Consider the following 27,649-nt stretch of genomic DNA (forward strand, 5'->3'; position numbering starts at 1 on the left):
ATATGCATCAACATTATCAATGGGCAGAAGTATCAACAATGAACAATATTATGACATTTGAATGTCAGAACATAAAGCAATTCTTCACTTCCCAGGCCAGCAACTAAAAAATGAAAATAAAAAAGCACTAATCATTCCTTGAGATTTTACTTCAATCAAAACTCTCTTCCTGGTGTTTTTTTTGTTGTTTGTTTGGGGTTTTTTGATTTTTAAAAAAACACCACAAACATGCTCCATATTTTATTTTATGCAATACCAGTCCCAAAGGCTGACATATGAACTTTTAATGAACATTAATACTTTTATCTTCACATATCTCTCTACCATGCCAGAGTTTTAAGTGTTGCCCTGGGCAGGAATAAAATATGTGCCATTAATAAACTAGATTGAGTCCTTATGTTTCTTACTTGTCTCCTTACTATGTATTTTAAATTTCTCCAACAGAAGAGATGAAATTTTAGTGGTTTTCCAACAGATAAGAGCTGTGAAATAGGTCCTGGGGTATAGCAGTATTAATTTCAAACAGGAACTTGAGAGCTTTCTTGTCTTTTCAGTTTTAAAATCAGACTTCTTTCCTCTTTCTAAAATATGGAAGCTAGCGCTGTCATAAAAATCACAGTACAAGTATACAATGTACTTATGATATGGACACATACATATACCTCTGTCATGCTCTCTGGGAACTACTCTTTCATTAAGACGGTCAACCCACTGCTTTTATATCTGCATTCATTCTCTAAGTAAAAAAAGTATCTTTTTCGTATTTCTTAAGTTTCTGCAATAGACTCTAACAGAAGCCAACAATGACTTAAGAGGAAGATAAAATTTGTAGGACAGAAAAAAACCCATATATATTCACTGGTAAAATTATATTATACCTAATGATGAATGTGGGAGGCTGGTGGGGATGAAATGTGGCTAAATACATTATGTACAGCACAGATCTTAGTGAAAATCAGAATGCACTTTCAATCCATTTTCTTATTTATCAAAATCTAACAGTGTGTTTCAATGTTTCTTTTCCTTCCCACCTTACAGAAGTATTACAAGGAATAAGAGTGAACAATGTATTTCTGCTAAGATGGACAAAGAAAAGGGTCTCTTCTCAAGTTCATATGCAAAATGGAGATCATAGAATTTTGGCAGGTAATATATTTACATACCATAGCTCACATTTGTGAATTCATCAAATATTAAAGCAATCCAAGCGAATGTTAGACTTTTATATATTTAATAACAAACATCAAAAGAGTAACACTGAGGATTATATGCCTGTTAAAATACCTGCAGATGTTTGGTTTTTTTCTTAAGCCAAGTACCACCATATATATTTAGTACTTCAGGATACATAACCCCTTTCATCCAGCAGTACTAACAGGTCTTTAAAAATACATACTTTAGAAGGCATGATAAAAATCTACAGTTTTACCAACAGAGAAAAACTGTGCTACTGTGACTGTTGCACTCAGTTCCTGCTCAGATTTTAGCTAATACAGCTCATGCTGATACATGCCTGATGTATGCTGGCATACATGCCTGATGTACGCTGGGAGCAGTAAGAGCATCAGGTAGGCAGGACAGGCGGTCAGAAAGAGCTAAAAGGGCCATCATGCAGCCATGATCACCTACCTGCAAACTGCTGTCTCCTGCAGCCACCATCTTTGTCTGGCAATTCATAAGAATCTACTAACTCATGGAAATTATATAAACCAAATCTCCAAGCTGGATGATATAAACCATCATCTTACAAAAAAAAAAAACCCAACAACTTTTGCAGTAGATCCATCAGCAGCTGGACTACTGAGGCTTTCAGGATTCCCAGTGTGATGCAGTGGACCCTCACACTGCGACAGAGGAGGAAGGATGCGCACCCTCACCTTTGGCTAGGTAACTGATTATTTTATTTTTTTTTGCTCCCAAGTGCATGAATTAAGTGTTACAGGTGATAAGTTATGAAACGTTATGACCTGAGTGGTGAATAAGTAAATTCATGTGATAGACTAGTTTGGGCTAAGGTGACCAAGTTCTGTTTGTTGTGTTTGTTTGTTGTTTTTCTTAATAAGCTCACGAAATAAAGTTTAAATCACAAGAGTACATTGTCCTGTAAATTTGAGAGGTCCAAACAGACCAAGACAGCTACTCAATAGGTAACACTTTTGCAGATTAAAACACTTCTGTAACTCAAGGCAAAAAATGGTGCTGAAATCTCTTTATCTTGCAGGGTTGGATTATGACTTTACACCATAAAATGTAACTCCCAATTTGGTTGAACATGAGTTTGAATAAGCAGTATCCTCTCAAAAGCATTTCAAACTCTCCAGTTGCTGACAGACATTAGGAACCTAATTAGCAAATGGAGCAGCTGGGGGCAGGGAGGGACAGTTCATTAAATTTTATAAAGTCATTAAACCGAGCACACTAGCATGGCCAGGCCAATCTACTGTACTCTGGGTTTAGTCTACAAATTTGTTATTAGTGATCATAAAAACGTGCATTATTTTCATTTGTAATAAAAGAGCATTTCTTCAAATTTTATTCCTATTGAAATAGTGCACCCATCTTAAGCCAATAGACTCGAATTAGTCTCAAATAATGCATCCTGCTTTTAAAAGGAGGAAGATATGTAAAAGTAAACACTTGCCCAAGGAAATTCAGATTTTTGTGAATGCAAATGTGTTTATTATTGAATAAAAACACTAACTGATTTGGGGGGGGGGAGGGGAACACACACACAAGATTCTGAGAGCCTCCACAAATACTGTGGTATTATTCCACATGCTAGCCGCATGGAGATGAAATTACCTGCTGCTAGCTCTTCTACAGATTATTACTGTATCACATATGTACAAAGCCTTCGACACTTCAGCTTGTCCAGCCCACCAAACTATTATGACCATGACACCAGGAGAATTAGAAGCAGATGGAGAATTATAAGGCTCAATGGTTTGACAGAGAAGTCCTAAACGGGGACCATAAAACAGTGTGGGGTTTTTTCCTGGTCACAGGGGAATAAGAGCTTTGGGTTTTTTGTTTATAAAGTAAACCTCATTTCACTGCAGCTGGCACTACAGCTCATTCCAAAAGACTTAATGATCACAACAAAACTAATCAAGCTGTTTCTCTGTATTCTGTGCATGGAGTATTTACATAATACAAACAGGCATGGTAATATGCTTTAAAATGCTTTAAAAGCAACACTAGTATCTGTAGCTAGCTTGCACCTATTTCTATATTCTGAAAAAATGCATAAAGTAAGGTTTCATGCATTTCTGCCTGTCCTCTGCATTTCCAAGACTAAAGCTTTGTTTTAGAATCACAATGCTGGGGTTCACTAATACCATCTTCATTAATTTAAATTCAAAATCTTTGAAGTTCAGAAATACAAATAGAAAAACAAACAAATACAAGCAATATTTCAGTAGAGGATGTGACAGAAAGCTAACTGACAGTTCTCTCTTACTTCATACCGCATTGTATTTTTTTATAAGTGAATGCTAAACCAACAATACTACTTCATTGCACTGGTTTTACTGTCTTGAAAACCAAGCCAAGCATATCAAAGGGCTATTACTGCAGCAGAAAAATCCCTGAATCATCCAGTACAGATGCCTGGAGTACATGCACCCACAGTTTTCGTACAGACAACTTAGATCCAAGAACTACCAAGACCTTTCTACAGCTCCTATTCTAGAGGCATATTTAAATGAAGTTTGGACACTGACGTTGCTCCATCACTGGAATTACTTTAAATGACAAAACCAAAAATCTATTTACACATTGGCTGGAACTCTCCTACCCCCCAACCAAAACAGAAATCCTAAAGACAAAAATCCAAGGGTTCTCCGCTCCCAGGATTTATAATAAAAAAATCCAACTTTTTTGTTATACTAAAATCAAGGTTACTTTATGTTTCCATTTCTCAAAAACATGATGATCTAGATATCTAGCCAGATATATACAGTTCTACGAGACAAGAGTTGCTCATCAGTGTGTGTGTTTTAAGTTGGACAGGAGGAAACAAAGATTGCTGGGGAGAGGGGTAAAATTGAATATTCACATGGACTGACAAGAAATAGTGCATTGATATAACATCTCTTCCCACTGTGAAAAACTCCAGTGAACAGCACAGAAGGTTGAAAAAAGAATGATTTCAAATAGACAGCACTGCTGCTGAACATCCCTGTTTTGAAACCAAATAGTTAAAAACATTCCTGTGTAACAATTTTACAGATATTGAATACAATCCTCAGATGTGATGCACATCTAGCCTTCTGACTCCTGTAACTTCCTGCTATGGGTCAAGTTCTCTGCAGGTAGTTGGGCTGCTTTGGCAAAAATGAAAGATTTCAAACGTTTATTTATAATGATGAGTAAAGCAAACATACAACACTTCCTTCACCCTAATTTGCTCCAAACACACTCCACACTTGTCGGGTTTCTACACCAGACAAAAGTTCAGTGTCCATATACAGTTCAGAAAATGACATCCCAGGTTAGCATTTGCTTATGAAAAAATTTACACTGAAGATTCAAGACTTACCATGGTGTACAGTTACTAGATGGAGCATTAGTGTAGGACTTGGTATCATGTTTGTACCTCCCTGAAATCCTTCTGCAGGTATTTGGGTTGCTTTTTTAGGTCAAGCCTCAGTATGCCTGCTTTGGCATGCAATGCAAGACAAGAGTGAATCAACATTACAGCTGAACCTGAAGAAGTGATCGGGAACCGAACTCTAGAGAGGTATCCAGCCTCTCAAGAACCTCTATTATAGATGGCAAAGTGTCGAAATAACTCATCGTCAGTATCTGAGTAGATGGAGATGCATTCTAGTCTAAAGTCAGTTATCTTCAGCACCTTGCTCCAGCACCTGATATAGCCAGATGCCTTCCTTTTAGGCATTAAGCAGTCATTTTGGCATGCCAAAGTAAGTGCCTTCAGTCTAACCCTCAGACTCAATCTACCGCAGTTCCTCACTAGGAATAATCATACATCCACATATCCTTTAAACGTCACAAGTAGACGTGCATTAGAGGCACTCAGGTAAAATGTAAACCAGGCAGAAACATGTCAAAACAACCTATTTACCCCACCACCGCCATCCCCCACCACCACCGCAACCACCCCGTATCATTACTGTTGTGACACGTTCTCCAATGGACAGACTTAGGCAGATGCATAGTTCATTACCTGACAGTTATTACAAGATACAAGATTTGGCACAGCTACAGAACATGGAAGTTACTGATAAAAATAGGTATTGCCCCTTGTAGTACATGCGGTGCAAGATTAAGTAACATATTTCAAATTGACAAGATGTTAAGAAAGAAAATCAAAATCCGAACAATTTAACAGAACAAAGACACATATGTTAATTCATTTATGAAGAAGTCATTGTGTTGCATTTCTTATCTGAATAAATAACAGGATGCTCTTTATTCTCCCACACCATTAATTCATTTTGTCCAACTGAAGAAATTCTCCACTGTCTCAGAAAGGTCCATTTGTATTATTCAAAAGGTTCATTGGACTATACCTTTTTACCATGTTGATGGTTGGGGATTAAATTTGATGTCCTAGAGACTGATGACACATTGCTGTCTTTGAAACACCTAGTAAAGAATTAACCTCTGAAATTTAAACAAAATTATAAATACTAAAGGACACCAACGTCCAGTTTTCAGTCTACACAATTATCTTTAAGAGTATTCAAAAATACTTAATAAATGAAACAATAATTACAGTATTTTCTCATATTCTTCACATTTCTTTATGTCACACTTCCACCACCAGAATCCCCTAATACTAAAAGTGACAATAAGAATTCCTTCTGGGAAAGGAGGAAAACAATCATGCATGTACAAGAAGCAGAAAAGCAGTACCTTCATTGGCACCTCTTCTCACAACCATCCTTGCTCTCCTTGCTCTGTGTTATTTTCATGTGGTAAACAGTTCACAACAATGAAATACCAAAATCACTGGACTGTGTAATGAGATTGCAAAAATAATACCTAGAAGTATTTTTTTATCAAGTTAATTCCCAAGGAAAGCACCACTGACTGAAGTACCTTCTAGCAAAATAAGTCTCACCTTTGGCCCATGAGATGATTTCTTCTTCACTTCAGAAAAAGACAGGGAATTACTGGGCAGGTTGGGGAGATGAAGGCTCTGTCCTGAAGAGAATGATGTGCTATCTGACATCATCATGATCTGTTGTAAGAGGGAAAGCACATCAGTCAAACACTACCAACAGAGACAGTCTCACCTGCCTAAGAACTAGCAAAACACATTGGTAGGAGAATAAAACTTCTCCACCAAAAGTATCCATGTATCTTCTCAACAGGTGATGGGTTAGTGAAACCACACTGCCATCCCCTATTTAATGGACAAATCACATCTTTCTGTTTCCATGCAAATGCAACAAAGCCCCCTCAGAAAACGGCATAACTTGTTTGATTATGGCTGCTTACACACCATGGCACCTGAGTCCCTAGCACTCTTGCTCTTCTCCTGAGCAATGCCTAGTACTCTTCAAAATGCATCCCACTTTCAGTAAAAGCTTCTGCAGGCTGCTGACATCCCATAAATACGTATGTGCAGCAGTCTTAATGTTCAACTAAAGCAAAGTGAGGAAAGACTGTAATGGGTGTAGGTGGCAAGGTTTGGGTGGTAGGGGTGGCCTCTGTGAGGAGAGGCCAGGGGACTCCCCCATGCCAGACACAGCTGGATCCAGCCGGCTCCAATGGACCCACTGCAGGACATGTCTCAGCCCCTCAGGCAAGATGGTTATGCCTCACGGAACCCAGGTTTACAGGCAAAAGACTGCACAGGCGAGGAAAAAAAAGAAAGTGTGAGAAACTGCAGCGTGAACACCAAGGTCAAAGACTGAGAGGAAGAGATGCTCCAGGCACTGCAGAAGGTATTTCTCTGCAGTCCATGGAGAGCTCATGCTGGGGCAGTTCCTGAAGGACTGCAGCCCCAGAGAGGCCCGGTGCTGGAGCAGAGGGAAAGTGTGAGGACGGAGGAGTGGTAGAGAGGAGCTGTTATGACTGACTGCCAACCCCATTCCCCATCCCCCTGTGCCTCTCCAGGAGGTGGAGGACATCAGTCTAGAACAAAGCAGTGAAGTTAAGCATGAGACAGTGGTGTTGGGGTGGGGATGGGGTGGTGTTTTCTTTTTTGTTTGTCTTGCTTCTCGCTAGCCAAATCTATTTTAATTTGCATCCAAAAAAAATTATTTTTCACAAGTCACATCTGTTTTGCCTGTGTCATTAACTGGTAAACAATCTCCCTGTCTTTATCTTTACTCATGGGCATTATCATTCTGTCTTCTCCTCTTGCCCTGTTGAGGAGACAGAGCAAGTGACCACGCGCCTGGGTAGGAGGTTCAGCCCTTAGCCAAGATCAGCCCACCACAGCCACACACTGTAAAAACAGCCTGAGGTTTTAACGTGAAACCAGTATAGCTCCGACTTCAACTTCGAACTTCAAGCTTCTGCTTTACCTAGAGCCCAGTAAACTGGATGGCTGGTGAGCAAGCAGCGTTTTTGCTCTAACAAGGATCTAGCTCCCCTTCTTGAGTTTAAAGACTCCTAAGTACAAACATAGTTTCCAGAGAAATCAGCCATCACAGAGCAGTTACCAGACACGTAAAGATGATGCCTTCTGTCTGAGAGAAACTCAGCTAGCTCCTGTCTTCTGCTGCAGCGCTGCTGTGCCTGGATTCTACTGCTTCCTAGCACAGCTCTTCATTTATCTATTGTTTCAAAACCCTAAATGGCAGTGACAGCTTACTTTGCCTGACAAGCCCTGAAAACCTGGAGAGAAGTTGCAGAGCTCTGCACTTAAAAGGAAACATATCTCTCTTTCCACCAGTTCCACACAAAGTCACAACTGGTTTTGTGGATGCCCAGTGTGGTCACCCTTGCGTCTTCACATGATCCAAACATCCTCTGATACTGGGGACAGTGAGAGATTGACCCATAACGTGCCTCATGCACATTACGATAAAGGAGGAACACAAATAGCAATATTTGGATATCTAGGATGTATATATGTATACTTCATATTTTACGTCTCAAAGTCAAGGTGGTATTTACTGCCTAGAGCTTCTTCAAGACAGTATTTAAATGTTTTAATTTTTTTTTGTTTAAACACTGCTCCAAATGAATCTTGTTGCAGACAACTTTGTTCAAAGATCATGCGGTAGCCTGGAGAATATTACAGGACATGTCTAGGTAATAAAGATTACTTTTACCAGCCTGTAAGTCGAGCATTACCTTTCAACATTGATGCTAGAATCCAAAGGTGGAGGAAGAAGGCAATAAATTTGTTCTCCTTCCTTGACCATGGGTTCATGTATTTTTTAAAAAAATAATAAATCTTTAAAAGTTATTAATGTATTCAAACATTTTGTGAAGTAAGATTCCACCCAGGGCATGTAACAAATTTTCTCCCCGATTCCTCATTTCCATTTCTCAGACACCTAAACCAGAGCCTGGCAGGAGCCAGAACTCTCAAAAATTAGCTGGACAAAAGCAATGGCATCCTTCTTGTCACCATGGTAATATCAACAGCAATCAGCTATTGTGAATTGCAATGAGGAATTTCTTTTAGCCTCACAACTGCTTTTTAACCTCAACTTGTCAAGGGTTTTGACTGAATTCAGCCCAGCTGCATGCAAGAGAAGGCACAAGCTAACAAAGAACGATCAGCAACAAGGACAAGGAAAATCTGTAGCCACATGTGCATACCATAAACCTGTGCAACAGGTAGAGAAAATGCACATCTCTACCATTATTTCTTCTCACAGACTAAGTCAAATGGGTGATTAAATGAGACTGTTCTCCTTTAACTGAAACTCAATGCAATGTTTTAAATCACAAACTTCACAGAAAATACCAATTGCATTAGAATCAAATCACCTTTCAGCAAAAGTAGACATGATGTTACCCATTTGTCATGGTTTAACCCCAGCTGATAACTAAGTACCACACAGCCACTTGCTCACTTCCCCCTTCCAGCCGCAAGGAATGGGGAGGAGAATCAGGAAGGAATGTAAAATTCAAGGGTTGAGATAAGAACAATTTAATAGTTGAAATAAAATGAAATAGACCAAATAACAACAACAACAACAACAGGAAATATAATCAACATGAGGGAGAAGGACAGAAGAATGAAATCCAAAAGGAACGGAAGAAAGAAAAACAAGTGATGCCCAATACAATACAGTTTAATACCAGGGTACCAAGATATGAGAATTACAGAGTAACTTGTACTAAGAAATATTTCAAGTGAGGTGACTGTCCCACTTAGCACTGCAGTGGTGTGGCCCCACCTTGAGGACTGTGTGCAGTTTTGGGTGCCACAATATAAGGGCATTAAACTATTACTGTGTCCAGAGGAGGGCAACCAAGGTCGTGAAAGGCCTCGAGGGCAAGACATAGGAATAGCAGCTGAGGTCACTTGGTTTGTTCAGCTTGGAGAAGAGAAGGCTGAGGGGTGACCTCACGGCAGTCTACAGCTTCCTCAGGGGGGGCAGCAGACGGGGAGGTGCTGATCTCCTCTCTCTGGTGACCAGCAACAGGACACGAGGAAATGGAGTGAAGCTACATCAGGGGGAGTTCAGACTGGACATTAGGAAAAGGTTCTTCACTGAGAGGGTGGTCGGTCACTGGAACAGGCTCCCCAGGGAATGGTCACAGCACCAAGCCTGTCAGTGTTCAGGGAGTGCCTGGATGATGCTCTTAGTCATATGGTTTAGTTTTGGGTAGTCCTGCAAGGAGCACTGAGTTGCACTCCTTATGGATCCCTGACAGCCTGGGATATTCTATGATTCTACGTATCTACGTTGGGGTTTTTTTGTTTTGTTTAAAATTCAATTTTTAAAATGTGTATTTTTTAATACTACCTGTTGGCAGGAATTTCATAATCCTCATGAATGGAAATTCTTTGCACCCATAGGAAGCAGCTAACATTCAATGATGTGAATGACAACAAGTAATGCTTCTAAAAACAGACAGGCCATAACAGGCAGGCTAAAGAGTGGGCCCACTACTCAATGGGGCAAGAGACCTCATGACAAAGAGCTTGGCTTATGTACTAAGTGTTCTTTTAGCCTCTCTTTTCACATGTAAGATCTTGTTTCCTCAGGCCTCCAAGGTAGCCGAGCATCCTCGCAGAGTCTGTAGTGGCAAGTCAGTGCCCTGAAGAGAGGAGGATTGAGTAAGGGTGTACTTCATCCATAGGGACACTCAGGTTCAAGAAACCAGGCTGGATGTAAGCAGGGGTACTAAAGAAGTTGGTCAGTACCATTTGCGAGGGAGCTCTCTGTCAGTCTTCAAAAGGTTGTGATGATCAGGGAAGGTTCCTGATGAATTCAGAAAGGCAAACATCACACTCATCTTCATGAAGGAAGATCTAGGGAGTAACAGTCCCATCAGTCTCACTTCAGTCCCTGGAAGAAGATGGAGAAAATCTTCCTGGAAGCCACCTCCAGCCACTGGAGGGACAAGAACGTGACTCAGAGCAGTCAGCATAGGTTTAATAAGAACTCAGAACCAGATCTGTGATATATGGACTGGATAAATAGATGATGAGATGGGTGGAGAACTGTTGGGACTGCTGGACTCAAATGGTTCTCTTCAGCTACATGAGGTCCAGCTAGAGGCCAGTGACTACCAGCACCGCTCCAGGATCAACACTTAGTCCAAAACTGTCTGAGGCCTTGATTAACAATTCAGTGGGATCGAGTGAACTCTCAGTAAGTTCACAGATGATACACAGATAGCTGTTTTTCAGAGATGGCCTGTGCTGTCCAGGAGAAGCTCCACCATACTAACATGACTGTTGGGTTAGCAGATGTTTAAGGAAGAGAAGAAAAAGATGAGCTGTTCCATAAGGCATACAGAAACTCAGTCAGCAGGTGATGTGAACTCCCAAGAAAGCCAGCCTGTAATCTAGTGAAGATGGACAGATGATGTCAACATGGTAGAGGATGCCAGTCAAGACAAAGAGGAGAAAGACCAATAGTAGCACTGGTTAATGCAACAACTGCTTGATGTGGCTAGACAGAAACAGAAGAAAATGCAGATGCCCACTGCTGGTTTTCCCTGTCCTGTTCCAAAGCTCATCTGTTCCAGTAACATCAAAGACTGCAGTTTTTGGAGGAGTTATTTGAATAATGGACAACAGAGATGGAACAAGCCACAATCCATTTCACTTTCTCTGTGAAAGGAGAACTGGAGCATCAGTGGGGGCATCTACTTAACACAACACTAAACTTGAACATGAGAAAATGAACCTCCGTAATTTTGCATGCTCTGGTTTACGCTGTAACTGGGAGGCTTCCTACACCACCACTAATAAGCTGTTCCATGCAAGTTTTAGCTCAACATAGGGAAGACGTGGTAACATCAAAATAAGTTTTCACAAGATCTCATCCTAATAATGTATCTAAGAAAAATTTATGAAAGCAATGCAAGACTAAATCATATTAAAGCATACAAATATCAAATGAATATGATGCTGGTAGTATCTACTATGGTAAACAACACCTGCTGCAGAGCAAAAGAACAAGTCTACATAAACTATGCTTTACTTTCATTGCTGTTATGGACAAATGTATAAGACAGCTTCCCCCCGTCGTGGTTTAACCCAGCCAGAAACTAAGTACCATGCAGCCACTCACTCACTCCACCTACCCCGCAGAGGTATGGGGCGGAGAATCTGGAAAGAATGGAAAATTTAAGGGTTGAGATAAGAACAATCCAATAAAAATACAATTAAATAGGAAGAAAAAAACCCCCAAACAATAATAATAATAATTATAATGAAAAGGAGAGAGAAAGGAAGATGAATAAAATCCAAAAGGAAGGGAGAAAAAAAGTGATGTACAATACAGTTGCTTGCCACGTGCTGACCAATGCCCAGCCAGCCCCCCAGCAGTGACCAGCAGCCCTGGCCAACCCTCCCCAGTTTACATACCAAGCATGACATCCCATGGTATGGAATACCCCTTTGACTGTTCCAGGTCAGCTGTCCCAGCTGTGTCCCCTCCCAGTCTCTTGTACCCCTCCTCCAGCCCTCTGGCTGGCAGGGCCTGAGAAACTGAAAATTCCTTGTCTTGGTATAAACATCACCCAGCAACAACTGAAAATATCCACTGCTATCAACATATTCTCAGATCAAATCCAAGACACAGCACTGCACCAGCTACTAAGAAAAAAATTAACTCTGTCCCAGCTGAAACCAGGACATTCCCCCCAACATTTTTCTCACCAGTCCACCCCATACAGAGAGAATCTTCTCCTTTTGTCATATGTGCCAACAAAGCATTATGCATATCAGCATTCAAACTGATCTGCTAGTAGCGGTATCTTGCCTCTAGTTTACCAAACACCTACTTTAGCCTGCAGCTGTTGAGCTTGTATTTAAAAAGTCTGTCTACCAGCTGCTTTAAATAAAAGACAGCTTCCTGGGCAAGGGCAAAGAAAAACTTATTTAAAAAAACAAAACAAAACAAAACAAAACCAAACAACGAGAAGAGAAAATCCACTGGTATTCACATTATTGGGCAGGAATGCTCCTACCTGCTTAATCAACCTGAACTGAGCAATCTCCATATTACCTGACCTGCAGGCACCTTCTTAACGGCATTCCAGTTTGCTACTCAAGACAACTAAGTGCTATGGAATGAAAAATTGCCACGTGTTTTATTTATGTAGTTCCATGTACTGCTGAACAAAGGAAGGGATCAGGGAACAACAACTGTGCAGTACCAATTATCTTAATACAATCAGGAACCCTTTTCCACTATCCTTTTCCCAGCATTTTGGGAAAAATTATGAAATTATAATACCTGTACATAAACCTACTAACAACAGATTCAGAAATCTCCTTACAAAAACCTGACCTAAGACAACACTTATCTACCAACACATTTGGCAGCTTGGAATATACAAGCACCCAACAAGAACCACTCACTTTCAGAATACAAAACTTTGCTTTTCAGATCCCAGTACAGAAAGCATGAGGAACAGCAGGAACAGCCTCAAAATGTTCCATGGAAGCTGGTCTTCTCTTGTTGCCAGTATCTACAAGTGCACATTGTGCCACCCCTGATGCATGGGAGTCATGTATCTACCAACCCACATACGCACTTACACAGGTAGAAATTACAAGAGCTGTCACAGTTGCTCCAGATCAAAACAATCACCTTATTAAGGCACATTAGAGCTTCTCCAGGGGAATGAATCACTACCAAAAAGCTGTTGCCTGTCTCCTATTTTTTCATTTTCCTGAATGAAAGGAGGCTATCAACAAAGCTGGAATAATCTTGCATCAAACAGATCCACACCAAAGTACCTGTTGTATTTTCATTTCCTGAGCTGGTAATCTACAAACACCTTCATACAACAGAACTCAGAGCAGGTTGGTGAGCTTCCTCACAATGTGCTGCAGAAAAATTCAAATAGTACTTTCAGTAAAGAGCTATGAGGTATCTGCTAGAACTCTGGGGAAAAGGAACCATTATTATAACGTTTGTGCAGCACTGAAGATGAATTCTATTCATTGTGCATCAGTGGCAGATAAACGGACTTCTTTGTGTGGTCCTGGGTTGCCGCACCCATGGTGTTTTACAGTGAAGAATGAGCTCATTCACCACTGAAAGCACTAAGAGTAACAACAAAAATCCATTTGTCCTGATAAACTATTACTGCTATTTAAACCAAAAAACTCATAAGGGAATAGAAAACCTTTTAGAATTATTTTATTTGCTTGAAAGTAAAGTAATACATAGTTTAAGAAAATTAAATCACTTAATTATTAAAAGCACAAGATTAAAGATAATCCCTTCCCTAGAGCAGCATTATACTTAAGGTTGGCTCTGGGTAGAAGCCAACTATTCCAACTGACACAAAGGAATTGCAAGGAAAGAGGGAGAATAAAGAAAAGAGGGGAATCCCCATGATTTCATCTTCATTACATGAATTAGGAACGTAGGTTTTAGAACAGGCATCATGCAGGTTTCTCAAGTGACTGAAAAGACATTTCTCAACTGTGAAACAGTTAAACCACAAAGAATTGAAAAAAACCTCAAAGAACACAATGCAGTGGTTTTGGCAAAGCCTGATCTTTTACCTTGGTACTTTTTTCTAAAAATCCTACCCCTTTCAGAATGATTCTTTCTGTCTCTTGACTCATTAATACACCAATTCTCTTCAAGGAAAGAGTAGTCTTAATATAGAAGCAGAACTGCTTGTATTTCCAGATTAATTTTACAGAAAGCAGAGAAAAAGGACACCTCTATTGCTACAACGAATTGTTACTACTCTAAAAGTGACCTATTCCTTGCATTCTCTAAATCTGAAACCTCAAACTGTTACCGTTAATAGTCATGTGCATTTGTAATAACCTTATGAATTTTACTATTTTTTCCATAGTGGTAACTGCTTTCTAAGAAGCATCTATAAAGCTTTTCCTTTTATGAAAGAAAATTCAGCTATTAAATGTTGTCTATATATTCCTGGATTAAACGACTAATTTTCAGTCTCCTTCCAAAAAGGTGGGAGTATTAAACAATATAAATATTTTTATTTATGTATTTGAACCTACTGGAGAAAGGGCTTTATCAAATTGCTGTCTTACCATGGACTGAAAATACTTACACTACCTTTTCCTGCAAGAATCAAAATTAAGTTATTCATAACATCGTATTCAAACAAGCGATGCCTGAGTAAGCCTGTGTTTCCAGCAGCAAAATTCAATTCAACTGGGAGGTAGCTGTCATTCAGCATCTTCAAAATTAATTTCTTTCTGTCTTAACAAGCAGATTAGGTATAATTTTCAATTTTCTCTTGAAACTGAAAAACATGCAAGCCAAAAAATCAACAGAAGCAGCACTACTGCTGACAATACAAAACACATCAGTGGTGTCAGACCCTGTTTATAAACGGTTTTAGTGGGATTCAGCATTCAAAATCTACTTCAAATTTGAAGATTATTTTTTAACGACTGTAACTTCCAAGTCATCCCTCTCCCCATATTCATACACAGGAATCACAACACTGCCTATTTTCCCTCAGGCTCTTTCACATTTAAAGGCTGAAACTAATCAGAAAGGTAACTGACAAATCTAGGAAGGAATGACCATGTAAGGATCAATGCTTGCTGGTGTTTCCTTGATTAAAACTTGAATCCTGCTGTACCTACTCATGCATAATTTCATGCTGTGTCTAGAGGATAAAGCTCAGTAGGAGACTACATGAATATAGTTCTGTCACTACCAGTAACTTGACGATTTTCTCAGTAAGAATTGGATTAACTAGAAATCATCATTTGTATACAGGGTGTCTTTGGGGATCTCAAGCAACAGGTTGGATTATGGTACACACTGCTAATTCACAGGAATCATATCTGTATACATGGTACCTTCACATCATTAGGTACTACACTGAGTAAATGGCACAAGAAATTTCCACAGCAGACAAAGAAATGTCATTTTGAATACATATGCAAAAAGATGGAACATAAACAATTACACTGAATGGTTTGATTGAATTTGCCCATTGTACTCTTAAAAACATTTTATTTCTCCTGTAAACATTTCTTTTTACATTTATTAGAACAAGGTCAACTGGAAGTAGGTAAATGTAGAGATGGACTTGAGCATTAATATCTTTTCAGGGGGTGGGGGAAGCTCGATGTAGAAAATATGTTTCTGAAGGTGGAAAACTTGGACAAGACTGAACTGAAGGTTCCCATTTACCTTCCCGACTACAGAAATACAATCTCTGTAGCCAAATCATATCCTTCTTCTTGTAAGGACTGAAAGAGCAATTCTCTTGGAATTACTGGACAGATTGGAAGTCAGCAAGGTGGTAATTACTAATGATAACTGACTGCACAATTATGCTTCAATTCTGGTGGTATCAAGCTAAACGCTGAGAGAAATATTCCACATAATTAATCTACATGACTGGCACCACGCTTCATGTCCTGTGTCCTTGCTGCCTTAACTAAAGTGGCCGCAGTGCCACTGCAAAACTGTGCTACAGTTGCATTCACACTTGTTTGACTACTTGGGATACTCAAATGTTACTCTTATTCTCTCCTAGTGAACTGCAGGATAACCGGCCAGGCCTTTGGGCACATGAAGGATGGGGAAGGGTAATTGTAACAATGGAACGGCAGACTGCTAGCACTTAATTTTAAAACAAAAGAAGGGGTTCTTAGCCTTAAAGACAACATTGGCTGTAGCAAGTTTCCCTGACTGGTTTGCATTTGGAATGCCACAACGTGTATGTGTGAGGGAAAAGGGGAGTTGTGAGCATCCAAGCAGTAATTCAAGGAATATGCGGCAAGAGATCAACACATAGACAAGTCTATACTAAATATAGCAGCATGCAGGTGTCAGATGAGCCTGTAGTCTTCCCTTCAGAATGACACACTATCTGTAATAAACATGTTTATGCAAACGAGAAATCAAGAATCATATTTAGTAGTTTACACCAGTGAAATGACACGGTCCATGAATTTTGCTTGGAGAAAAACTAATGAGAAATCAGGGGTTTGAGGTGCACAGAAATCAAGCAATTTACACCATTATTTAAAAGCATGTAAGAGAAAGGCTGACATCTTGGAGTGCTTTTCTTAAAGCTGCCACTCAGTGTTTTACATTAAAATGGTGTCTCATTCCTTTCGAAGGACATAAACTTCATTTTGCCTTATTTGTTCTACTTTTTCTTGAAGACAGCCATAAGCCAGAAGATTTGCTTTGACTTACAAGTGCGTGCAAACCCCATCTTGTACTTTATTACCCTGTAAATGTTTTTCTGAGCTTTTCTCAGCCTAAATCATGGAAGTTACGTGTGAGTTAATGTTTTGTGAATTCTTTGTCTATTCTACTTACATTCAGAAGCAAGAGCCAGCTTTCCAGGGCTCCTGAAACACTCAAAGGAAAGCCTGAGTGTAGCACTTCATGAAAGTGTAACAGGCCTTTAATGCTGGGAGATGGAAGCCCTTCATCGAGACTTTTTAATAACAAGACAGAGTACCATTACATCATCTCTGCCAAGTTGGTCAAACTCCTAGGTCAGAAAGCCTACAGAAGGAAGCATGCAACACTGACAGGTTCAAAAGAGACCCATTTCTTGGAAGGAAATTGGGAAAACTGAGAAGGAAAAAAAGAGACACACACACACACAAAAAAAAAAAAAAAAGGCAAGCAGTCTGTAGCCTCCAGAAGACAATGACACAAAGCATTTTAGGAATGACCACACCGAAATATTCAGGGAAATAATTTTATCAAAAAACTCATGTTTTCACTGTTCACAATTAGGCAGTACTTTTGCTTTTGTTACCTCATGAAACTTAAAATTAGAAAGCACAGAAAGTGAGCAATAAAAGGGATGCTGCCTATTTTTACCTTTTTAGCCACCTCCCAATGTCCCTGCTGGTATCATTTAGATTTATTATACTTGTGGGTAAAACTTGTCCATTGACAACTGACCTGGTATGATTAATATTAAAGCAGTAGCTCATGAAGTTTTCCAGAACACAATCTTGACGTTTTATTTGCAAACACAATAAAGAGCCAATACATTGTCCAGACATGGATACCCTCTTGTGCCTAATAAATACAAACACAAAACACAGCTCGTGCTTCTATTTCAGTACAACTATAGTTGTAACAGTTCTCCAGGAGGATAGCAAGGTCTTTCAGACTGCATCTGTGACTACTTATTTTTGCTTTGTTTTCAAAGACCTTCTTCAGCAGACTGAATATTTTCACACTAGCTACCTCTTATCTCCAGCCCAGAGCCTACTATTTTCTAATCCTGCCAAACAGGACTACCCATTTTTGTTATGAATGGTCACAAATGCAAAGCATTGGCATTTAATGTTAGTAAACCCGCAGTATGAAGGCTTGCTTTACATCTCTTATCAGCGACCTGGAGGAGGAGACAGAACACACTTGTGTTCATGAGATTCGCAGATGACAATCAGCTGGGGAAGGGAAGCAGCTAACAAGAGCAGGGCTCCCACCAGAAGGTGACCCAGACAGTGTGAAGCAATGGGTCAACAGCAGCCTTGTGAAATACAACCAGGACAAATGCCAAGCACCAAGCCCTGTTCCAGCAAGGCAGAGCTGCAGCCATGAGGCTAGGCCTGGGAAACAGCTCTGGGACATGGTCCTGGGCACTGGAGGGCAGTGAGCTGAGCCGGGGCCACCCACATGCCTGGGCAGCAACAAGGGCCAGCAGTGCCTGTAGTCTCATGAGCAGGTCACAGCTCTGCAGGCCAGGGGAGAGCAGGGACTGCACCTTGTGCTTGGTGCTTATCAGACCCCATCTGTGTACTGCCTTCAGTCTGGGTCCCTGACACAGAAACACCACCAACAAACTGGTGGGAGGCGAGAGGAGGCCACTGAGACTGTGGGGCTGGAGCCCTTGCCCTGCCAGGAGAGGCTGCAGGATCAGGGCTGCTTCAGGTGGGAGGAGGGACAGCTTTGGGGGCACCCAACAGCATCCCCAGCACAAACTGGAAGGAATGGAGGAGACAGTCAGGCTTTACAGGGTGGTGCGTGTAGCAGGAGGGCAAGAGGCAGAAGCACAGGATGACACAGCTCAGACTGGAGACAAGGAGATGCCTCTTCCTCACGAGGACAGCCCAGTGGTGGAGCTGGGGCCCAGGGAGGCTGCCCCACCTTCAGCCAGGGGAGGTTTCACACCCTGGAAAGGAGGGGCGAAGCCCTGAGCAGCCTGGTCTGACCCCAGGGCTGAGGCACTGGTGGTCCCTGCCAGCATGAACTATTCTGCCACTGTGTGTAACACAGCAGAACAGTTTCCACTAATGGGCAAAGTGTAAATCTAAAGGTTTGGCCCTCTCCTCCCTCCAAACGGGCAAACTTCCTTTGGGCTCCTTCGTATCAATTAATTCTACCAACATGTACAGAAATCTTGGTAAATTTTCTGGTTCAGACTGTGTAACATATATAAATTCAAGTAGGTTTATTTATACTTACAGTTTTTGAGCTGTTCTACCTTATAACTATTGAATTTATTCTGCTTAATATAGAACCATTTATCTTTAAATGAGACACATTTTATTTTCTTATTACTTCCTCCCATCACAGTACCCCTCCTGTATTTCATCTCTGGGAAGTCAAGCAAGCAATGCTTCATGCATAAGGTCTAAGTTCTGCTTTTGCAGGAGTAAACGTTAATCAGCTGGGTGTGAAGACAGAGATCTAATCATGTATTTAGAGTAGGCACATGCTCATTTGCTCACCCACTCTGCTCAAAGACAACAAGCACTGAGCTCTTACATGAAGTTAATCACAAAACCACTTGGATTCACTGTCAGGTAAATCTTTATTATATTAATCATGCACCAGCAATAAGCAGCAACATCTTTACTGTGATGGCTTTTGACACGGGTGCAGGACTCACCCCTCCTGCCTTTAGCAGCTTTCTTCTGAATTCCTCTGTCGGGTTGTTGAATGTGAGCTTTTCACAGCGGAGATGATTTACAGGTGGGTGGCCTTCAAGGTGCAGGAATAAGTCATAGTCAAATCGAACTTTCTTAGGTTCTTCCTGAGGGTTGAAAATAACCAGATAGAAACATCTAGCACCAAAACTAAGTTGAAAATAAGAACTACATAAAGACTGTAAATTAAAATGAAAATTATGTCATTTTTAATCATTCTTTGTGTTCTCAGACACATGATGGAATTTACCAAGTGTCAGCTGAGCTACAATAAATCAGAGAAGTTCCTATCAGCCCACAATAACACATGGTAAAATGCATGAACTTCATGAACTTCAAGCTGTCCTGAAAAGGCTTAATTTGAAGTGTTACGTCACGTTTGGCACAGGCAGCAGACATACACATAGGCAAGTATCATGATTCAGCTGACACAAGGTAACTCACTCACCAGCACAATCACACTTTTGAGCCTCAGATAGTACTGAAGACACTGCAGTAAGTTTTTAACACAAATTCCTCCACAAAGCCAAACACCATTGTTTTCTTCACAAGTTGTAGAAAGGGGTAAGAACGAAATTGTTGCAGCCATCTGCATATGATCTCCTATGTATGGGGTCTGCTCATTTATTAATGAAACTTCATTGCCTTGAACAAGTGTGGCCAGCTAGATTCCAAGTGTTGCACCACAGCTTCCAAGCGATTAAGATTTTCTGCTGCTGCAGTGAAAAAAATGAAACTGAATGTTCCCTGTACCAATACGGAGAGAGAAAGAACCGGAAAGTTAACTTTATCTAGCAAAAAATCATCAGTGCTCTACTGCCCCAAGAAAGCCTCAGCTGAAAAAAGGATACTAGTGGCATTGAACAGACTTCAGTTTGTAATAACAGAGAAAAGATACCAAGAACACTTTGTGTTATACATTTACACAGTCCTTTCCTGAAGCTGTATGTAAGTTAAATGCTCTTTTAAGGCAAGATGAAGAAGCCCTTCCTCAAAAGGTCCTGATGTACAACAGAAGCCACCAAACTAATGTCAATCTTAAGGCAGAACAACTAAAAAGTCAAATTCGGGAAAAGCTTTAGCTACAAGGGAACCATGAGAGAAAAGGAGGAAGACTTATAGAAAAATCTTAGTCCATATCCAACATTGCACGTAATCAAAATGTGTGCTTTTTTCAAGAACAGATGCTTAAAAAACTTGCATTAAAAAATGTTTAGCTTTGATTAAGGATTCCAAGGATGTAAAGAACAGAAATAGTAGAAATCTCAGTTATTCTAAAAGTTAAAATCAGAGATTTCAAACACGGCCAAAGAGCAGCCTCATCATCCCATCTCTAGATTTGGAGCAGACAACAGAAGGGTATATGAAATAAACGGTCTGCAGTAGTCCATTTTTGAAGACAGAAGAGAGTAGTTCCCTTACATGAATTATTTTATTGATGGACCATTTTCAAAGGCAACCATGGATGAAGATATTTCTTATTGTTAAAAAGATTAACACACGACTTCTTGCAGAAAAAAAGTGGATGTGATTTACTCCACGGTCTGTCTAGAAAACTGTGAAGTTGCTACAGGCAAACAGTTAGTACCAGACAGCTTTGCCATAGAAGCAAAGTTGCAATAACTTATAAACAGGAAGAACTCTGTGGAAAGTTAGATGAACATAACCAGTGATTTTGAAGATGACTTTTACTACACAAAGGACTCCCAGTACCACTGTCATTGTGTCAAAATGGTATGACAGGGAAGGCAGATTATACTGCAGTTTATGAACCTTACCCTAAATGGACTGCATTTTGAAGTAGGAGTCTTTTGACCTAAAAGCGTCTTTCAAGGACTTTGTCTCAATAGCTAACAGATGCTCTGTTACTGCATCTGGGAGGGGTGTTTGCTTGCCATTTCTCCAGTTCTTTAAAGCTTGGAATATTTTCCATCAGGGTGAAATGCCTATTAGATTTACTACCAATTTCTGCTTAGTCCTGGGAACAGGGACCCTTTTAATTCTCCATGGTCCAAGTGGCTTCCTGTACCCCTGCCTTCTCTATTCACTAGGGTACCTTCTGAATCAGAAATTGAAAAATTGTCTACCTTGAATAAGTGATGATGGTCTGTCTCCTCTTCCTCCTTCTGTCTATCTCCTCTTTTTCTGTACTGGAATACCTGTGAAGTGGCTTAGAGGAGGAAGAGTAGCTGAGCCAGGAGAAAGCAGTAATTTGCCTCAGGAATGCCAGCTCAATTTTTGTGCCACTTTTCCTTTGTATTGTACAGACCCCTGGGAAGGGCATGCTCCTGCAGCTGTGTGAAGAGCTAGCTGACTCACAGTCCAACTGCTGCTTGTCGTATTCCATGACACCAAAATAAGGGTGATGGATGTTTGCAAACTTCCTAATTCCACATGCTGCTTGAGGGTGAGGTGAGTTGTAATCACTGCTGCCCTCTTGATCTCAGTCTAAGCCACAACTCCTGCTGGAGAACTCCTGAGATTTGCAGGTCTCCACAGTCAGCAAAGGCAGCCAAAACTCTGAGTGAAAAACAAAAAAAGAAATGTCGGGCAGGAAGCTTTCTGTAGAGATGCTTCAATGACTGACTCACTGTCTTCTGACTTTGTCTGCCCAGTTTTGGGATGACCTCTTAACAGAGGCAATAAAGAGAACGGGCTGCTTTTCATTAGATTTCCTGAATGAATCAAAACTGCTTCCCTAATATACACAGTGCTGAAAAGCGTACCAAAAAAGCCAGTCAGCTCACTGAGGCAGTTCTGTCCTTTTCCAACAGCAAACAGGGTAGCCTAAGCCCTGCTCTTCACAGATTGATACAGGGAACATTTCAGATTTACCTGTTCTGTTCAAAACCTAGAACTTAGAAAATGCCTGAGCAGAATTATCCACACCTGACACCTTGACAGAGCTTTCTGTGAAAGACAAAAGAATACTGGAGTATCTACTTAAAGGCATACACAGTTAACAAAGTTGTACTCTTAACACAAATTTTAAGTGACCAGAGTTCCTGAAAAAGTCTTTTACTATGCATTTCTGTTTTCCTTTGGTTTTAGTTCTCACCAAGCATTCAACACATGAAAGATGTAACGCTGACTTGACTAAAATAATTATATTAAACTACATCTTGGTAACATAAAATAGTCACAGAGTTATCTTCTCTGCCTGCAAAGTATAGTACCAGATCCACCAAGGCACACGGCATACAAAAGGAACCTAAAATACTGCAGTTATTAAGGCACTGTACATTAAATCTTGCAAGCTTTTTGCTCTATAATTCCACCCAAATCCTGTTCTTTTTAACTGAATGAATTATTAGTAAGACAGACCCTGTTACATACATTAAAGCAAATTTCTGTATTTGCTATCTAAGAAACCCACAGTAATTGCAGTATTTACTTGAGACTCAAGAACTTGAGATACCACAATAATGCAAGCTTTGTAGAACGGCACTGGGTTCGTTTTTAAACTGTGCCCCCTGGTAATGTTGAGTACAATCAATGTTCACATGCAGTGTAAAAGAATGTTTTTTCAGTTTGAGGATACAGGATTGAAAAAAATCCAAAACTGTTCTGCAAGATCAGAAAGTGAACAAATTAAAAAGATTGGCAATACTAAAATAGAACGAGTTCATTATGAAATCAATATACTCAAGATCAGTTTCCTTTCTTAAAGTTTAAGTGGCCCTTTTACTTCCTTAATCATCATTTAAAGCCTGTCCACTTCTGAGTAGGGCTAGTAACTCTTCTGAAAAATTACATTCAACTTTATTATTTTATCAGGTAATCCTAATTTCATAGTTATCTACTAAACACAACTATGCATTTCTAGAAATTACAGTGACTTTGAATTGAGGAACAGCACTGACAAAGACAGATTTAAACTTAATTTTTAACTGAGTTTATGAATTACACAGTAAATACTTTAAAAACTCTGACTTCCACATGATTTTTTTAATTTATTTTTTTAAAAAATGAAAAGTGTGTCATTCCATACCTTGTTCTTGAAGTAAACCTCAATTGGTAAAATGAAACCAGCATACCCAGATTCTTCAACTTTGTATGGTGGATCCTTGCACACTGAAACGAAAAGAAAAAAACATATTTAACACACACAAAAAAAAGTTTTACATGCACAAGCAAAACATAGGAGCAAATAATCTGTGACAATAGTTCTATGGCAGCACCATTACAAAACTACACACACACAGTACTACATATCTGTGCAAAACTCAACGTGAATTTTGCAAGCAAATCGTTCCTGCTGGTATACAACCTACAGTTTAGGGATAGCAAATTTTTCTTTTTTTTTTTTCTTTTTCAGTCCTTTCAGACTGCTGAAGTAGAACCACCAGGGACTTCAACACCAGGTGGACCCACTGAGTACCCACAACTGCTACATAGGCACTGCAGCCATGGCTTGTTCTGGGAATGGAAAGTAGGATTCCACCCTGAGAGAGTTAAACATGTAGAGGGCAGAAGAACCGCCAGTCATGTATTCATAACCTACTACTAATAAAATGCTAATTCTAATAACTTTAATTTAAAATAAATTAATTACATTAGAGCTAATAAAATTAAAATCTGTATAACTGGGGGGGAGGGACACACAACACAACATTCCAGCTTAGAGAACCTAAAACAGTATTCGGGTTTACCCTATAGGATTCAGACTTCTTTAACTGACAGTGAGTATTACTAGCTCCAACATCTCCCTCAGGTTTTCAGTTTATGCAGAGGCTTTTAGTTACATGAAATCCCCACAGTATTGAACATGAGCTCTCTGAAGAAAGTGACTCCAACCAGTGACAAAAAGCAAGTTGTTATAGAACCTGGAACAGAAGCCACCTCTTCTGTTTGGCTGCATGACAACCTCATTACAGAATTCATGCCCACATAACACATACACACAAAGGTATGCTGAGAAACCACATCTCCTGCAGCATCAACTCAGATGCTTCCAAATGCTGCATCGATACGTATGACACGTTATACGCACTACCATCTCTATGACATCATAGGCAAATGACCAGTTTCTCAACTGTAGATTTGTTGTCTACAAGTAAACTGTTCAATCTTGCTGACTGAAAAAAGAATTCAGACTTCGAGATAGATCATCATTTGCTAAGATGTACAGTTTTTTCAGAATTCCCTGTTAGCCGTTCACTGTACTGTATCGGGTACAACAAGCTACAAAAAGTGTGTCTTGCAATCAACTGTGCAGGGCCTGAATACCAAAATTATTATTTTTAGCAAAGCACCATAGATGGGCACTTACCACTCTCTACCATCCCATCAGGGATGACAGGCCCATCAGACACATCCAGGAATACAACCACTGCTACCTTCTCAATAAGTATCATTGGTATGTCAGCTTTCTGAAGACATGCAAGCTTGGTTAACCCCAAGTGAATGAACACAGCAGAATTTTCTCATACTACCTTGCCATTCTTCTCCTGCTCTGCTAGCACCAACCCCACACAAGGACTTCAAGGATGAGAAAGATTCCAAGTCCTTGCTCACCTACTGAAGCTGGCCATCACTACCCAGTTCACTGCATGCAATCATTAGAAAGGGAAAAGGATGACAAAAACAGAGTAAGAATAGTCTCTTTTCCAGGCTCTTCTGCAATACTGTCTTCTTGCAGCTATAGAATTTAGTTTGTTTTTCTTGGCTGGAAAAAAGAGGACTTACGGTTGATAAAGTGGGATTGTAAAAGATTTTGAAGAAACGTGTTAACAATGATAGGTCAAATCTGAGAGGTGGTTTCTGATACATAAACCTTTCAAGTTGGAAACTGGGCATTTTGTTAGATTAGAACCTCCCAGAAGTGGTATTTCACCTTCTATTGACATGTCTTCCCTTAAAATGGCTTACCAGCATTTGAAAAATGTAAATAGTCCTAGTGGAGCACAGTGACAGGTTAAGAGTTATACATTCTGACAACTTTTTCAGTCAAAATAGAGGAACCTTCCTGCTTCTCCCCTGCCTTCAGAAGAGAACATGAGAAGAAAGCCTTCCCAGTATTCTTCAAATGATTAGCAGGGTTCAGAAGACTGAAATCTAGTTCTATAAAACCAGGGAAAGATTATACAGCAGCATTTATCCAGACAGAAACATAGGAACTGTAACAATACATTAACTGTTACAGAGATTTCAGGCTCCATTATATGACAGGTCACAAATCTTCTTTTTTTAAAAAATAAATATCACATCAACTTCTTCCTAAGCACTTAATTGGTACAGAACACACTGTCAGCATAAGTATTTCTCATTCTCTCCCTCAAGTTTATCTTCTTTCAGATTTACACAGCTGTTAGCCATGCTGAACAGTACCTTGTCGAAGTTCCAAATACAGTTCTGAAAACGAAGTCTGCTATACTTGCAGGCTTTGTTGAAATTTGGGTGATGGCTTAAAGAATAACCACAAGGAAACTACCTCGGGTGCCCTCCCCAACTGAAAGGTGGACTTCTAATAAAAGGAAAATTCTACAATCTTGTAAACGAAACCTTCCTGGGAATAAAAAAAAAAAAAAAAAAAAAAAAGCAAGCAAGTGACTGAGAAAAGCTCCATGCCACTGCATATGTGTAGACAGCAACTATCGCATTTTCCTCACCTTTCTTGTGGAAGCCACTACTACATGAACTGGCAGAAACGCACCTCTGTGCACTCTGAACTGGCAGAAACAGCACCTCTGTGCACTCTGAGCCAGCGCTCACCGACATAAGCTCCTTTTGTGCTGCTGAACTGTCACAAGTAGTATCCAGGGCTGCAATGGCATGTGTGGTTTAGCCAAGCCAACACACAAACATCCTAGCAAGTTTTGGTGAATGGAAAAGACAGAAGTGGCAAGTTAGGTAAAATACAGAAAAAGTAGAAAGAAAAAAATAACAGGAGAGGAAAAAACCCCACACCTTTAGTGGAGAAGGAAAATAGAAGCAAAAGCAAATTACAAGTATAGCCCCACAGATCAGAACCAACAACAGACACTAGGAAGGAGTGATTTTGAAGAACCTGGAAACCCTAACAGCTTCTCAAAGCTCCTTCAAAAAAGCACCTACACTACATCAGGTAGATAAACTGGAAAAACTGCCCCTCTACAGACATACAATTTCCTCCTCATCCAGAGGGATAGAGGCATGTCCCCAGTAATGCTCTTCTCCTTTGAAGTGGCACCTACAAATGCATTTCAAGCACCAGATAAACAAAGCCTCTTGCACAACATTATCACTAAGATGTAATTATTTTGGCCAGGGTTTTTTTCTATGGAAACAGCTTGTATGATTCACAATGAGTTTCCTCCCTCTTTCCTCTATCTTTTGACTAGGTGGTCCAACTTCAAGAATCTCTGTGACAATTAATCCTATGGATCTAGTTATATACTAGTGCTTGCTCTGAGAAAGCAGTTCCAGAGAGTATCTTAACTGAGATGCAGGGATAAGCAGCCAGCAGTATGCGTAACTACAAGCAGTTATAACACAGCACCTCCTCTCAAGAGAACTGCAGGGCTAGGAGGAGAGAAGTAAAGAGGAAAAGCAAAACTATGCGTATTTATTTAGGCCCACTAGCCACAGAATAACCTGTGGTTTTTTGCCTTTGTAAGGCACTATACTGTTATCATCTCTTTGTCAGAATGGAGGATCATTTCTCTTCCACCATAAATGAAAGCTTTAATCTTAGGTATTTGCAAACGCATTTGTTGAACACAGATAGACCACCCCCCTACAGCAGTTTTAGTGCAATTCTGAAATGAGAATAGGAGTTTATGCAACACAATTATACAAGCTGAAGTCCATCCCTTCTGCTCATCATGTTTCATTATACCTTGGGGTGAACGCTGCTGTAACACATAGTAACACTGGTATGTTGGAGGCCACAGAAGGGAATTTGGATCAAGCAGGGCTCTAAGTATAACAAAAGCTGTTCATATACTGCATAGGAGCTTGAACATATGTGAAACTGAAAGACTACACAAGCTACACAAGACTACACAAGTGAAGCGATGGAGGGAAGAGGGGAAGGTGTAGATGCTAGAGAAAGAAGGTTCAGGTCCCAGGACAAGAAGTAGTTCTCACAGCTGGAATGCCATTTTGCCATAACGCTAGGGAAACAGACACATGCACACCCGTGTGCAACCGCACAGGTACTGACTTCCAGTACTGTAT

At 40.1% G+C, this 27,649-nt stretch overlaps 1 protein-coding gene across 4 annotated transcripts in view; it reads right to left on the reverse strand.

The window, feature by feature from the left end:
• MLLT3 (MLLT3 super elongation complex subunit) overlaps nucleotides 1-27,649 on the reverse strand; it is a 138,655-nt gene that overhangs the window by 44,989 nt on the left and 66,017 nt on the right. For all 4 annotated transcript variants that reach the window (XM_027807917.2, XM_055699382.1, XM_055699381.1 and 1 more), the window contains 3 exons: nucleotides 23,481-23,563; nucleotides 19,453-19,596; nucleotides 6,089-6,208 (listed from right to left, as the gene is read on the reverse strand). In XM_027807917.2, coding sequence (XP_027663718.2) covers nucleotides 6,089-6,208; nucleotides 19,453-19,596; nucleotides 23,481-23,563 — 347 coding nt within the window. The remainder of the gene's footprint in view (nucleotides 1-6,088; nucleotides 6,209-19,452; nucleotides 19,597-23,480; nucleotides 23,564-27,649) is intronic.

Source organism: Falco cherrug, chromosome Z (assembly GCF_023634085.1).
Source record: "Falco cherrug isolate bFalChe1 chromosome Z, bFalChe1.pri, whole genome shotgun sequence".
Lineage (NCBI taxonomy): Eukaryota > Metazoa > Chordata > Aves > Falconiformes > Falconidae > Falco > Falco cherrug.